At 40.9% G+C, this 16521-nt stretch overlaps 1 protein-coding gene across 8 annotated transcripts in view; it reads right to left on the bottom strand.

Annotated features, from left to right (window-relative positions):
* LOC113035696 (rap1 GTPase-activating protein 2) overlaps window positions 1-16521 on the bottom strand; it is a 93733-nt gene that overhangs the window by 41474 nt on the left and 35738 nt on the right. For 3 of the 8 annotated variants that reach the window (XM_026191324.2, XM_080288462.1, XM_080288463.1), the window contains exon 1: window positions 3773-5222. The exons of the other annotated variants lie outside the window; for them this stretch is intronic. In XM_026191324.2, the coding sequence (XP_026047109.2) occupies window positions 3773-3900 (128 nt within the window). In that variant the 5' untranslated portion in view covers window positions 3901-5222. Of the gene's footprint in view, window positions 1-3772; window positions 5223-16521 lie in introns of those variants that run through there. 8 annotated transcript variants of the gene reach the window in all.

The following is a 16521-nucleotide window of genomic DNA, read 5'->3' as shown; positions in this document are numbered from 1 at the left end:
TTTTCAGAAAAACATTGCCTCTTTTTAATAAATGTTTGTTTCCCAAGGAATTTCTAAAAGTTCAGAAAAGTAAAAATTACAATTTTTAGAATGATTAGAAAATAACTCATATATAGTTAAAATAAAATACTCTATCAGAGTTGATATATAAACTCTTAACACTTAGTGTTAATAAGTGTTACATTGTCAGCTTTAGACAGATTTAGTATTTAACCCTAAATCAGAGTTAACACTCCAAAAAGAGTTAAATTAACACGCTCTGGTGTGGACCCATGTAGACACTTTAATAGTGTTGAAATCAAATCTGACAGTGTTAATTTGCTGTTACTGTTAGTGTAGTACAGTATGTCAAAATCAATGATACCTGTACACTATATAAACAACACATTACACATTACTCCTATAGGAACTGCTTGGCCATGCAAATCCATACATGAAGCTCCTGGTACACAGTTCTTCTGCTGATGTTAATGCCAGAGAAAGTTTGGAGCTCTGCAGTTAGTCAATCAGCAGAGCGTTGCAGACTTTTAGGCACTCGGTGAACCTGCAGTGTAACTTTACATGTTCTGGCATTTCATGACAGAGTTGCTGTTGTTCCCAGACGTCACCTTTGTAATAATACTAAGAGTATTATTAGATATGTATGTAAGCATATTTAAGTATATTTCTGAAAACCACTTTTAATCACTTCAAGTTGATTGTGGAATATGTAGAGTAGGAGGAAAGACATTTCATGAAAATACTTATTTGTAAAAGCAGGCCACATAGCTAAGAGTGTGATTTTACACACCTGTGGCAGTGGGACTACAAACGCTTGAATTGAAAGATTAAGAGGTGTGGCCCAATACATTTGACCATACATGAAGATTTTTCCCACAGTAATAATGATTTTACAGGTAACAACTTTTAAGAGACTTGCTTTAATTTACTTACAGATGAAAATAAAACAGATTTGCCAGATAAAGTGCTAATAAAGAAGCACAAATGACAGGAAGATGCTAAGGTTACTGTGATGAGTCAGGCTAACCTTGTAAACTGAAATATGCAAGAGAATTTTTAACATCCTTGAAAGATTTGAATAGTAGATGCAAAATAAAGTTTTCCTTTGCACCTTTAGAAAACCCCAAGAGAAAAATATCTGCAGGAAAGACATACTTGTAGTTATAGACAGTAGTAATTATTGATTATCAGTGAATAAGTTATACACAGTGAACCTCTGCATGCATTTTTAATCATCAGAAAAAGCATTTTGAGTAAATATATCAACATATAGACAGGCACAGTGTATATATTTTCAATTGTGTTAGAGGGGGCAACACAGTTTGAACAGGAAGCCGCATACTGTGATTATGGATTAGGCCTAAATAAGCACTCTAGCATCACGCATGATGCTGTTGCTCATACTAACACAGACACACAGACACATACGAACAGACTGGAGCACTGGGGAAATTTCACCAGAACTGCACATCAGTTTGTATTATAAGTGTTTTCAATAGCTTGAATGATGATGCATATGAGGGTTCACTGGGACGGACAGTGCGTACACAAACATGTACACACAAATACAAAGCAGGTGTGCAGCTAGCGATAAATGAGCTGTAAAGGACATTAATGTATCGCCAGTAAAATAAATATTCAAATACAAGCAGCAGAACTCATGCTGTTCAGCTTAATGGGGACCAAGTACAGAGAATGACTCTATAAGAGCAGAAATAAAGAAATGCTTTGGAGACAGGCATAGAGCACAAGCTCTTTTCATATGTGTTGTATTAATGAAAATTAGAAAACTGGATCAAATATATATATGTACTTTTAATTCTTTGCTGAAGAGTGAAGCAGTGTAAATGTAAAAAAATCCCCAATAAGTTACTCTTTTCCAGCAGCCTAAGCAATCTCACCTATTATTATGTAGTTAGAAATGTTCAGCTCTAATAACAGTAATCAGTCACCTTTTTTATATTTTCACTTTTCCTTGTATTAATAGTTAGAACATCCTTGCTTTAAGGCCACTGAAATTACAATGGCTCAAGTACAGCTGAGAGAAATAGTAGTATGAGAAGTCTGAATGGATGCAATCATGCACGTAATAACCAACACTTGGAATAAGACACCTTAAAAATTGTTGGCAATTGTGCCTAGATCATTATGTGACACAGTCACAGTAATGGAAGTACTAGCAGTGGGACTGTGTTGTGGCTTGCGGCTATTTCCACTGTCCAGATATGGTTTTACTGTTTTCATTTGGCTAAAGGGCAAAAGAAAAACCCAACACAGAATCAAAATCATAAATCATTTTGGAAGCACATGAGAAATGTGCAAAAACAAATGAAAACAAAAGTGTATTTGTGCGCTTGCCTGTGTATATCTGTGTAACAGTGCAGGCAATCATTACTCCAGGCATGGCTGGACTGATCAATGAAAGATCCCTTGGGGCAAAAATATAACTGTTGGAGTCATTGTGTATAGGAACCCCACCACTTATCATATCATTATTAGATAATAGTCTAGATAACATTACAATTTCTGTGTCCAGGATTTCTGAGGCCAGATTTGCATTTTTGCTAATCCAGTCTTGCTGCTCAGAGTTAATTTTATACTTAATGTTAAACTAAATTACAGTGAGTGAGAGAGAGCGGGAGAGAGAGGTCACATAAACTTTTGAAGCATTTGCAGAGTACAGTCTATTTTAATACAGCCTATTTTGGGCCAGACCATTACAACAAAATAGCAAAGTGCATCTTGTGCTGCATATCTGATCTTTACACACACACACACACACACACACACACACACACACACACACACACACACACACACACACACACACACACACACACCTTGCACCAAGACAATATTGAACAGGCGAACTCCAATCTCCAGCCATCTCTTCAGATTCCAGTTAAACTGCGGGAGCACGGCTGCTGATGTTAGCTCCCCTCTGCCGGGGTGGGGGCGGTCTCGACCCAGACAACCTCAAACACTTTTTGTTAGCAGGTGGAACATTCTCAGGGGTCTTATTGACTGCACTCAACCGAGGTAGTGTTAGCAGTAAGATGATCAGTCTTCAACACAGCATGTGGGGAAACCCCCTCCACACACATGGGGATGCTTTTGGATGGGCGTTTTTTTAAGGAAGCAGGGTTTCAAAAGCCTTTCTTAAAGGAAAGCATGAAATTGTGGTGCAGCTTACCTACTGAACTCCTCAGCCTGTCAGCCTAAAAATGTGTGCCTATGCTGCCCCCATGCTAAAGCATTGAGACAGATATATAACAGACATCAACAAGTGCCCACTAATGCTTGTGTGTGTACAGCAGTAACTCCTAAGGTCTGGATATAGAGAGTCTTTCTATATCCAGACCTCAACCTCCTTTTGTCCATGTTCCTCTCCCTTTGCAGGGAAGCTTTTATTCTCGGAGCCCCTCTTGAAAAGCACTCCAAGCACACCTCCGTTCACCTAAACTCCTCACAACCTTTCTCTCTCCTTCCCGTCATTCAAACTGACCCAGATACAAGCGTGAGCACAGTCAACAAGACGCTAAAAACACACTCACACACAAGGACACACTTGACAAAATGAACCTATAATAAAACTGCACTCAACCATACAGAGCTCAAAGTGCCCTGTGGCTCTGGAATAACAAAGACATTACAGACTTAATAAAGTTTTCCCACACAAACCCAGCTTGACACTGCACTGCGGACTGCCCGCCTGTCCACAGAATTACCTACCCAGCACGCCACCCTTGCTTAATGTACAAACTTCACCCACCCTTCGCTTTCCTCTCTCTCCCGCTCCTTCTCCTTGACTTTGCGAGACTTGTGAAGGAGTCCGATGAGGATCACGGCGGCCCGGATGCCAGCTTTTTTGTTGTGAAGCCGTCCTCCGGTCTGAGACATGCCGGACGTTTCTGGTGGTGCCAGCAGGGGTTCGGGTGATAGCTGGTCCAAGGTCAGGCTGCCTTCAGGCTTCCTGGCGTGCAGGACCTGCTTGGTGGTGGCTTTGCGGGGATCCAGTTTGATCAATGGATGCGACAGCCTCTTCTGTATGATGTCCGGCTTGCGGACAGAAGGTGAGTCTCCAAAATGAGAACCTGTTTGAATTCTGGCCTCTGTCTCTGCAGTGAGACCTTCTGCTGGGAGTCTGGACCAGTAATCCCAAAGTTAAAGAATCTGGCAGCCTGTCAAGTCTGATGAAACCTCAGCTGTTCTTCTTCAGCAAATGTTTTTTTGTAATCCCAAAGGTCCAGAGTGGCACTGCCGGACTCCAGCTCAAGGTGAACTCCTATCTGCATTCCCTGCTCCTGCAGTGAATCTGTACATCACAGCTCCATAGCAGACTGTGGTCGCTGGTGATAGGATGAAGACTTGCAGGCTCACGGACACGCTCACTGTAGCACCGCATCTCCCCGTCTGCCTACCTCTACCTTCCCACCTCTCCCTTCTTTCTCTAACGTGCTCTTCTTCTTCTCCTTCTCTGTCTGCTGCTCCTCTGCTCCCTCCTTCCTGTCATCCAGGCCCCACCTTCCACAATCTGATAGGCTGGGGAACACAAGGTACCGCCTTCTCTCCTTTTCCTCCTCCTCCTCCACTGTATTCCTCTCTCTATCGCTCCCTGTCCTTGTTTCTACCTTGTTAATAATTTTATATCAATCTTCCTGACCTTGTCCTATTTTGTGCTTGATTTTATGATTTCCTTTCTAGACACAGGCATGTACTCCCACAGCCACCCACCCACCCCTGAGTACACACTCAGTCACTAACTCTTTGTCTCAGTGTGAAATCTCAATTCAAACAGCCTTATCATCCTATTGCCTGCTGTGCTGTTGCCAAGGGCATCCAAATTGAAATGTAGTCTCAAGAAAATGAAGGGGAGATTCATTGAGACCTCATGAAAGAAAAAAAGGGCAATTTTAAGAAATTCTACATGCTTTTTCCCCCTTGCACTCATGTGGAAATACATAACACATATTTTTCACACTGCATTTCTTGTTCTTTGCCTCCAGTTAAGCTTTTCTGCTATCTATTTTCTCCAATACACCTCTTGGAGAACTAAAAAACTGCACGCTCGCCTGCCATCCTTCCAGTGAACACTTACTCCGCTGTTCTCCCCGGCTTTAGCCAGAGCCAGTTCCCTCTCAGTTGTCTCACTTCAGTAAACACCACCAAATCAGTCATCTTCCCAGAATATATCGATCCAAAATGTTCCCTTTCCATCTTTGGCCACCTGTTCTTCTTCCTCTATGAACTAACCAGCTGACTGACAGCGAGTGAGTGAATGTTTGAGTAGCTGCATCACTTTCAGTAGCTTATTAATTCCTTTTCAAAAGGACGTTTTTACCTGTTTTACTTCCTTGAACTTTGCCGGTTAATCGCTCTCCCTTTAGTTCCATCATTCATGACTGTGTTTAGACACAAATCTAAAAGCAGAGACGTGAAAGCAGGAGTATTTTAAGTTGAAGTGAAACAACAAATATAAGGAAATAATGAGGTAATTACGTTTTCTGTTTTCATTCCTCAAAACAAATACTGTGGGCTTAATGGCACAGTCACGTGTTCACACAGCAGCGTAGATAAAACTTTGTAGACAGACAAGGACGTAGGCACACAAGCCGCAGCCTGATGCAGCAGAAAAACAATTCATACTGCACATCTGCTGCAGCATGTCTGGGTCAGAGTGGCGATAATATTAAAAAGATGAATGTTGTTGTGTAGCTGAAATAGACTGTCCCAGGCTCCTCTTACACAAAGGCAATTAGAGAAATGCAAGAAACAAAGAAGAAAAAAGCAAAGAGGTTTGAGCAGATAAGATGCTTCAGTAATTGTTTGACATCAGCCAGGGAATAGCAGCAATAAACACGGCAGTTAAACTGAAGCCCTCCCCTCAGCCCCTTTTCTCTTCATACATTGCTTTTCCTGTGTGTGTGTGTGTTTGTGAGAGGGAGATCAGTGCCATAGCAACCAGACAGCTGCCAGAGGACCTGCCCGAGGACCCCTGAGGCCGCAGCCTCCCCACCCCTTCACACCCATCCGAGGAAAGACCGGGTAGATTTGATTTGATTTGAGTTAAGGTCATTTCAGAAATTTGCTGCCAAAAACCGTAGTTCAGCGCTTTTGATTGACACAATCTGCGATCATGACTCCAATGCACAAAGACACCTGAGGATTTTCCCAGCTCCCATGTGGTGCCGCACAAACAAGCCCACACCTCAACCGGACTGTCAAACATCCCCGAGAGACACACTGTTAAAAACACATGCGGTACATGCGCACATACATGTAGGCGCTCGGCCTTTTCCCTATTGTGCGTCATCAAGAAGAGGAAATGAGACACCTGTATCTATTCACTTACAAACACACACACCCGCTATCGCCCCATTTTCTTCCTTTTGTCGAGCACACACGCCCTCATCCACAGGTGCGACATTGTTCCCGAGCCATACGCTGAGGTATAACTGCCATTCTCTGAGCGTGAGGGTGGATAGTTTGTGTTTTAACTCTGTGTTTCCAGCAGCAACTCATTATGACGTTAATTGTTTTTGATTTTCCTTTTACTATTCCGAATGGTATGTGTTTCTTGCAAGGCAATAACCACGATCATCACAGTTTGGAAAATAATTTTGTTGAGTATCTTTTTTTGTTTGTTTGTTTTGTTTTGTTTAAAGAGGCAACCAGCCGTTGCTGAAAGCCAATAGCTACTGTACAACTTCCTGAATGGCCATTTGAGACTTGCATTAAAATCAAGTGCCTCCCCACTAGCTCCAATGCTAGAATGCTCCTTTTTACAGCAGAGATAAAGATGGTTACACCCTTTTTAAAAATGTATATATAAATATATATACGTAAACGTGACTTAAAACTTGCACTCTATCTGAATGCCACCAGGTGGCGATAGCTATGGCGGCAAAAAGAGTTGCCGTTCAAAAGAAGTCTTGATCTTGATCTCTCTCACACATACCTTATTACAGTGGTTCCCTAACCTTTTTTGCTAGGCCCCCCTTTGTTTCGCCCCCCACCACCTAAACAGCCCCCCAGTTTATTTCACACCTCAATCATTTAGTAAACAATTAAGCAGATACAAGTACATTGCAATAAATTACAGGTAGTAATAAAATACACTACTAACTCTTTTACGCTACGTGCACACCTACATGGGTATTTTTGAAAACGCAGCTGTTTCTATGCGTTTGGGCCTTTTGTCCACATGTAAACGGAGTTTTGAATCACCGGAAACTCCTTTTTTGCATTTACGTGTGGACAAAGAATACAGAGTTCATCAAAGGTTTGTGCCTTTTTTATGTCACACTGTGCGCCACGTTATTGTTTACATGAGATGAATTGCAGAATGGCAGATAGAGACAAAATACTGTTAATCTGACTATCTTCAGGTTTTACATGCTTACATACACGGACGCAGCTACTGTCCCTCCATTTACAAAGGCAGAGGCGTCACGGTGTGATTATTTTACGTGTAGTTGTTTTTTTCATGTAATAATATTCAACATTGCTGTCAATACATTTAAAAAAAATGCTTCTCTGTGCAAAATGGGTTCAAAGACATAAACAACTGTGGGATACTGTTTGTCCGTGATTTGAACCGAGTGAACAAATTGTGGCAGGATCAGCCTGATATTATTTGCATCCCACTGTGGGCGACCATGGAACAGGGGGTTGGGAAGCGCATCTGTAACGGGAAGGTCACCGGTTCGATCCCCGGCCTCTCTGTCCTGGTCGTTGTGTCCTTGGGCAAGACACTTTACCCTACCGCCTACTGGTGTTGGCCAGAGGGGCCGATGGCGCAATATGGCAACCTCGCTTCTGTCAGTCCGCCCCAGAGCAGCTGTGGCTACAACTGTAGCTTGCCTCCACCAGTGTGTGAATGAATAGTGGAATTATATTTAAAATAGTGGAAGCGCTTTGGGTGCCTTGAAAAGCGCTATATAAATCTAATCCATTATTATTACTGTAACTTTACTGTATAAAGAGCTAACGTCTCCAAAATGTTCAAAATCAAGAATGTGGGATACTGTTTGTCAGTGACTTGGAGAGCCCAGCACGTGCTCTTGATGCAGGGAAAACCAATTATGCAGGGGAGACCTACCTTGGCACTTGTGCAGGTGAAGTCAAAGGGAAGATGCTTCACCATATTTTCTAGTATTTGGCTTGGAAGGAAGTTGGTTTGGAAACATATTTGGCAATGCTTCTTCTCCTGCTTTGCGTTTGTGTGGCAGCCCTGTCAATAACCTGGCCATTATGCTAGCAGCGTTCTTTTTTTTCTTTTCATACCGCGCCCCCCCCTGCAATGGCTTTGCACCCCCCCTATGGGGCGGGCCCCACACTTTGGGAACCTCTGCCTTATGGCTTCATGGACTCAGTCACTGACTGTGAGTCACACTGAATAAAAAAAAATATTAAGTCTGTTTTGTAAATCGTTGTCATACCATGTTCAAAAACAGAGGATTATCTGTGGCACAATGTTGTCAATCATAAGTCATTAGCCAATGAGTATGCGGTTTCAGTCAGACCCGCCCCTCCATTCCACATTCAGTTCTTGGCAAACGAGATGGGAGAAATGCTCTTCTTGTCACAGTAGCCTATCTTTTATACTTACATTATCTGTATACACTGACAGTATATACAGTTTACATATCTTTCATGGGCAGTTCATTCAGTTAACCGTTTCTGTATCAAACCTAATGTGTTTTGCTCCTTCTCCCCACAATAAATGAAATTCTTATTCCCTTTTAGGGGCACAAGAAAATTGTCATAAAATCAACAAATTTTAATTTTGGATGTAAAACAGAAGCCTTGTTGGGGCTCTGCAATGAAACAACATGATGGTTTTGAAACAGCACAAGAAAATCAATGTAAACATCTACATGTAAAGTTACAAACACTTGCTCTGGGTGTTTGCTTACTACACACCCAGAAACTTGCACACATGCTTGCGTGCGTCTCTTAATGGTGCCAGGCAGCCTTTCCTGTCACTTCACAGCTCCTCAAGTGTCCCACAGACAAACAGATGCCAGTCCAGCAACGTCATCTCACTTTGCTGCTCATTCTATTGCAGGACACACACACATACAAACACACACTCAACTCTAAAATGCCTTTTGTAATAAACAAAACTATACCGTGGCAGCTCGTCTAATAGGCTGCACCCACAAGGCCAAACACACACGTACACACACTTAAAACAAAATGCTTGACCCAACTAGAAGGTTACTGCAGAAAATGACCTTCACAGCTGCTGAGTAACTAGTTTATCCACACACACACACACACACACACACACACACACACACACACACACACACACACACACACACACACACACACACACACACACACACACACACACACACACACAGATGTTGTTTTCTCCCTCTACTTTCCTTTTCAGTTAAATCCCCTGTTCCAACACGCTCTGTTCCACACCATATTGGTATATCACTTTTTGCTGTCCATATCATGCATGTCATGCATGAAATAGTATCTTGGCAGATTCATCTCCACCATGTAGTGACTCCTGCCTGTCTGGGCCAGGCAGAGGTGTCTGCTGTTTATGAAGAAATGCCGGAGCTGAAATGGAAATGCCAAACGTGCCATAAATAAGAGCTTAACTCTGGGATGTCTGTCACGTTGTCATATAAGTGAAATGAGTAAATCCAGAGAAACGCCGTGACTCACTATCTTTAAGGTCATCCACAACCTCATGTAGAGAAAATATGGAGAATTTATTTGATGGGATTTTAAAAAAAGATGCCAGCTCTGATTATGCTGCGTATTTCAGAGATAAGCGGATAGATCCAGGTTCTGCAACGACTGTCAAACCCTTTCACAAAACAAAGCAGGGTGTTGAGCATTTGTATATAGTAGTTAAGGCTTTTTAAGCTGCTTTGATTGCTATTGAATGTGTCTTTGTATTGCCAAGCATCACCATAATTCCCACAAAAGCCGAGAGCTGAGGCATGTTTTCACTTCTGTCCGTTTCCCAATCAAACTTTTGTGAAACTTGGCGGAAAGGCAAAGCGCGGAGACAAAATAAAGGGTTGGCCTTGCTGAAAGGAACTCTTCTTTTAATGTGGTGGTGTCGTTTTACTGACGCTCAGATTCGCTGTAATGAAATTAAACAAAGATTTTTTTCAGTCTGAGCCCGTGCCTGCTTGGGTTTCTTCCATGTGCCCTGGTTTCTTTCCACAGCCCAAAGACAGGTTAATTGGTGACTCTCTATATATACACATACTAATGACCTGTCCAAAATGTGTTCCCTGCTTTCTGACCTGTGTCAGCTGGGACTGGCTCCAGCCCCCTATTAGGGTAAGTGGGCACAGCTAATGGATGCATCTGCTCTGCATGTATTGTCTGGTTTCATGTATCAACTGCTTGATCTAATTTTTCTGTCCTACAATTTCCTCTTTTTTTTAATTTTTAAATTTTATTTTAGTGCCCCCAAATTTTCACTGAGTCCGTTTTCATGCAGGAGGTGCTGGTGGTCTGAAGCCTGCTCCCCCCATTTTTGTCACTGTTTAGGGGACTTCTCGCCTTAGCAACAGCACCGCTTCTCTTCCTGTAGCTCTCATCTCTTCAGTATCTATCACACTATCACTCTCTCTCTCACTTTCCCTCTTGTTGGTGTTATTTTCCATTAACCCTTTTTTTTCTTCCTTTTTTTCCTTCCACACAAATCCCTCTTTCCCCTCCCCCTTCCCTCACTCCCATTTCTTTTACTGAACTATCCTGCACAGTAAACTTTAATCGATTATAATATTACAGTTACCAACTCTAATAAAGAAATATTTGGAGAATTCAAGAATTGAAATCTATTTAAACCTTTAAACTGATAACACTGCACACATACGCACACACACACGCACACACACACACTTCTTAAAAAGCACATTCCATTTTACAGTAAATAATTAAAATGTGGTCATTGAAGCAGGATAAATGATCACTGGTGATGTTCACTTTAGATAATCAGTAATCTGTAACCGATTTCCTGCATCATCTCAGAATCTAAGCCTCTCATTCATGGCTTTTAGTCACTGCCATTTAGTCTCACTTCATATCACACCTTCCTTTTATCTCCTCTCTGCGTGTGTGCGCTCCCTCATGATAATGCTTTCCACAATTCAGTATTTGGACCAAAGATTTTTTTTTTTATATCAAAGAACTAGAGTGCACTATTATTATGGTGACATATGCCGATGGAAACAGAACTGTGCACACAAGTTACGGACATGACATAACATTTGAATACAAATAGATGAACACAAATCTTAAAGCGGGCTTTTTTCTTATTAGATGACAGGACAGCATCAGCAAAATATTTTGTTTGTTCATTCCCCCCTGGAGAAATTGTACTGAGGGCAGCATAAGGGTAAACTGTTGCCTCACAGCAAGAAGAAGTGAAGATCTGAAAGCACTGGGCAGCTGGGGCCCTCTCTGTGTGCAGTTTTCATATTTTTCCTTTGCTTGAATGGGTTCCATCCAGCATGCATTTTAGCTTAATTGCTGACTTTAAACTGGCTTTAGGTGTGAATTTGAGTGTGATTGGTTGTTTCTCTGTTTTAGCCCTGCAATAGACTGGCAACAGGTTCAGGGTGTAGCCCATCTCTGACTCAGTGACATCTAGGGTATGCTCCAGAGAGGTCTAATGCACAACAACTTAAGAAAATACCAGCAACAAAAAAACTGCAAAAGCACACAAAACACAAGCAAAATGAAAAAGAAAAAACACAACAACCCCCAATTAAAATAATCAGAGGATTCTTCAATGTTGTGAGAGAGAAAAAGATGCTAGGTAATGTGTGCTTTGTTGTGTGCTCTTGGAAGCTTTTTCTAATTGCAGTGTATTTGAACGCCCATTGTACTCCAGCTGCCCGTGCACCTTATTGAATAATAAATTAATAAAAAGGATGGAGGACAAAATCATTCCACTTAGCTTCGCTGCGTGAAACATGGCTGAATCCCTGGTGTCATTTCACTGGTGACAACTGTTAACATTGTATCAAGATTATTACAAGAGAGGAATTAAATTAATTTATATTTGTTCTTTTAAATAACAAAAACTAATATTGTTAGTACACGGCTGTGAACAGACATCCAGAGTGACGTCTTCTCCACAGACCAGCATTACAGAGCCTGTTTTTTTTAAGTTGTTTATGATTTAAAACATCTACTTCTGTTCCACGTGCAACTTAATGCATTGGACTGTTACAAGTTCCCTTTCTGGCCACAATGTCAGCCCTTCAACAAACTCAAGAATGCCATCACTCAATGTAAAAGCAGGTACGTCAGTAGGATAAAGTATTTGACCCAGACATATGAGTTTGAAGCACAAGTTTGAAGCACCACTGATGTGTGTGAGTTTTTTTTTTCATCTTTTCATTATTTTTAGCAAAAAACTTAAAAATATGACTTTAATGAATAATGAGAAAGTAGAAAACAATACATTATCTTGTGAGAAAGTGTAATGAGGGCATTTGAGATGTAACAGTTTTCAACTATGGCTAGACATGGAGAAAAGACCACCAGCTGGTGGTTATTTAACATCAAAATGCTTATTGGGACTCAATATTCTTTTCGTTCTTGTCTTCCAAACACCACCTGCTTTCACTCTATACCAACCAACAGTGCCCGACCCCACTGTTGGTCTGGCGAAGAGAAGCTAAAATAGTTTTAAAGGGACTGAAACAACACCCAGTATACAATAAATAGGGGTGGGTATTGATAAGATTTTCACAATTCCGATTCCATTTTCGATTCTGTTTAACGATTCGATTCTTTATTGATTCCCTTCTTGATTCTTTTAAAAAAAGGAGAACACTAAGGTCGATTAGCTTAGAACTTTGTTTTATATCTTCTCTTTGAACAAGATAGAAATTTAGGAGTAACATGGCCTTACAAACCCAACAGTGAGATCTTAAGAGATCCAGCCTACGGCTCTTCAATGGGGTGTCACAGGGTCCCCAGGGAAAAAAAATTGTAAATGTAAAATAATAAAATAAATATTCTTCTGTAGCAATAACAAAGTATATAAATTATAAATTATTCAGTAGCAATTACACAAGAATATTCAGTAATGTCCCTGCCTACAATTAAACACATTCACTTACCGAAAATTGGGGGCATCTGCTGTGGCAAATGGGTGCAAGCCTTTGACCACAAACTTAGTCACTGCTCGGTGACATTCGTCTATCCTGGCCTGAAAGGAGACGCTACCGGTAGACTGCAGCGAGAACTGCCAGCATCTGAGCCAGCCAGACTCTGTCTCTCTCTCTCATCATGGTCACCTAAATGCACAGTAATGGCAGGTTTTGTAATAAGGCAGATCGCGCTAACATAATATGCACTGTTAGTTGATTATTTACCTGCCGCATTAACGGGAGAGGACGTGCAAACGTTACCGCTGCTGCTGGGTTGAGATTCACGAGTCCGGAGCGGAATTAAAAACACGACATTCATTTAAGGTCATCGCGTGTTTTGTGAGCAAATGCTTTTGCATATTCGTAGTGTTTCCTCCCTTAAATGAAATATCTACTTTGCAAGTATTGCAAGTTGCCCTGTTGTCATCCGTTCTCGTAAAGTATAATCAAACTTTTGAGCGTCTGAGCCACCGTGTTTCCTGCCAGGTAAATGACGCTCCGCAACGGAATGTTTGCAAAAATGGCAAACAATTCCAAGAAATTGAAACACTGGGAACCGGTTCTCAACAAGAACCGGTTTTCGATACCCATCCCTAACAATAAATGAAGATTATTTTTAGCTGACCTCAATAGGTCCACTTGATTTGTGAAGGTGTTTCCAATAAACGTGCTCACAAAACAGTCAACTGATTTATAGAATTAGATTCCTCATTCTGTTCTGCTCACATATCATTTCTCACTGACACCGGGGTGCTTGCCGTCAGGTCATTGTCATCCTCTTGTATTTACTAAACAGCTAAAATTAGAAGCTCTAGTGTGGACTCTCAGTGTGAACTCACTGGAATGAAATTCTTAGTATTGCGATATCCTGACATTCAAACTGTCAACAAATCTCTTTAAATGACAAAATCTAACAATGACTAAATCTTAGTAACAAAAGTGCCCATTCAGTCAAGCCTATTTTTATCCCATTCTTCAGCTCCATTGTTGTCATAATCCGTTACACATGAATGAAGCACACCACAGCTATGTTCCATTATTATGATAAACACACACACTGTGCTGCTGCTGTAAAGATTTACTAAAGCTTAAATATGCATTAGTACTGCACTAAACATAGTCCTTAATGAAAACACTTTTTATTCTATTTGATTAAAGTTTACTGAAAAGAACACCATGTATAACTGCTCATGACCTGTGCAGTCGGTTTGTAATCGAGTGGTCATGAATGTGCAACACCCTCACCCTTGCTTGGCTAACAATATCTCAGGATGCATGAGACGAGCCTTCTTGTTTGCAATATTCCCCAATTATTTTAATGTATCTAATAAAATAGCAATATTTGGTGTCCTCCCATATGGAAAAGATATATAAATCTTATAAAGTTTGTATCTGTCTTGTGTGAAACTTGTATGAAAAGCATACAAGAGTGAAAACAGATATAAGATCCCTTGAAAAATTATATAAATTAAACTTATATGTTTTGGATACTTATTAAAACAATATATGAAAGTGACCACTTTCATGAGTAAATCATATAAGCCTTATATGATTCACTATATGAAGTAGGCCAAATCTGATGCAAGTGTTTTATACGTTTTTTCTATTTTTTTTTCCATATGGGCTTGTATGGATAAAATATTGCCACACAAAATGTTGAGAAACTTAAATCTGGGGAGCCTTCAAGCCACAGAACAGGAAAAAAAAAAAAGGAGACAGCAAGCTGACAGAGACGTTGTGTTTCTCTCAGCACGCTTGCCTTGCTCTGTCCGGTTAATTTGCTCCTTTTGTCTTGGGTTTCTGTTAATAAAATCTAAGTGTCTCTGGGTGGCTTTCGTATTTGTCTGGCAGCTGTAGCCTCTCATGCAAACTACCCATTTCCTCTGCAGGCAACATAAAATGAATCATCAACTGCTGATAAAGGATTTTCCCAGACCAGTTTGACAGCTGTTTCTAAACGTGAAAGCTTCATGAATCACTGTTGTGTCATATCAGCTACACAGCAGCGAAATAAACCACAGAACGTGTTGGATTATTACTTTAAGATAAGTTTACTACAGCCTGCTGTCTGTACTTCGCAGACAACGGAGCAGAGATGAGTTATTACTTCACACAGGGAGGGAAAATGCTGTTATCAAACACATAAATTAACAGTGTCACGCACAGACACAGACAGACGCAACCAAACGTGCACCCGCATACAGTGCTATACATGGCGTTAAGCAATGCAGAAAGCTCGAGTGGTTAATGCGACTTAAACTGGCAAATGGAAAGACAAAGGAAAACAAGTGTCTTTTATAATGGGACACAAAACAGAAAATGTATGAAAGAGGCAATAAACTCCAACTCGGTGCTGGTGTTTACGACACTACAAGAAGAAATGAGAATTTTAACTAGACTATTATAAGTGAACTGAGCACTTATCATGTTTTCAAACTTTGTAATATGTATATATAACAGAAAATTATATATGCAGGTTAATGAAATAGGCTGTATAAGATGGGCGTGGTCCTCTGTGCCGCCACTGCCGATCACGAACACACTTTTTCCCTTTTTTATTAGGGCCCAAATAACACAGGGGTTTCAGACCGTCTTCGTTTATGTTCTGTCCAACCCTGATCAGATCAGTTGGTTGTTGTGTTCGTGGAGTTTTCATACGCCAGCAGTGACGCACCGCCCGTCACTTTGATTTATTCTTTGTTTCTCTCAGTAATGAAGAGTTATTTGTCCTAACATCTGGATAGCTCTTCAGCAGACCTTTGGTGCCCAGGTGCATACACGCACTCTGCATTTCAAGTGCTGTTCAAAGTGCACTTAACGCATGCATTAAAAGCTGTTTGGATGAAACAGTAGAACACAAGCCGACTGATGGGAGCACGCATGGCAGCATGATGACTGTATCGCTCCACAAGCACATCATCATGTCACACAACCACACTGTACAGTCGCTACTGTGATTACCCTGCCCCTAGCTGACTCAGGCATGTGCAACTCTTACACGCTGCTATCACTGTACATGCCATTATCGGCTTAACACTCACCAAGAGTTCCAGCACGCACAATCTGTTTATGTTACTAAATCTATAACTGCTAATGTCAACTGATGATTTTTTTATTTTTGCGTTTTTGTTTTTGTTTTTAATTCCCAATTTAAGTTCAGATATTTAGAATGAATTATAGGGGCTTGGAAGCTTCACCAGAAGAATTTAAAAATTAACTTATCAAAAAAGTGTTAAAATGCTGCAAGTTCTATTCAGAGAGGAAGTGATTTGATTATCGCTTTGTGAAGATCTCAAGGAAAAGCTTTGACTCCCACGCCTTTTAAGCAGTCTCCTTGCCTTTGAATCTCTTCAAAGACAAGAACTTCTGT

This window comes from Astatotilapia calliptera, chromosome 14, assembly GCF_964374335.1.
Source record: "Astatotilapia calliptera chromosome 14, fAstCal68.1, whole genome shotgun sequence".
In the NCBI taxonomy this organism is placed as follows: domain Eukaryota; kingdom Metazoa; phylum Chordata; class Actinopteri; order Cichliformes; family Cichlidae; genus Astatotilapia; species Astatotilapia calliptera.
The sequence above is the reverse complement of the archived record's forward strand: the minus strand, read 5'-3'. Positions and strand labels throughout refer to the sequence as shown.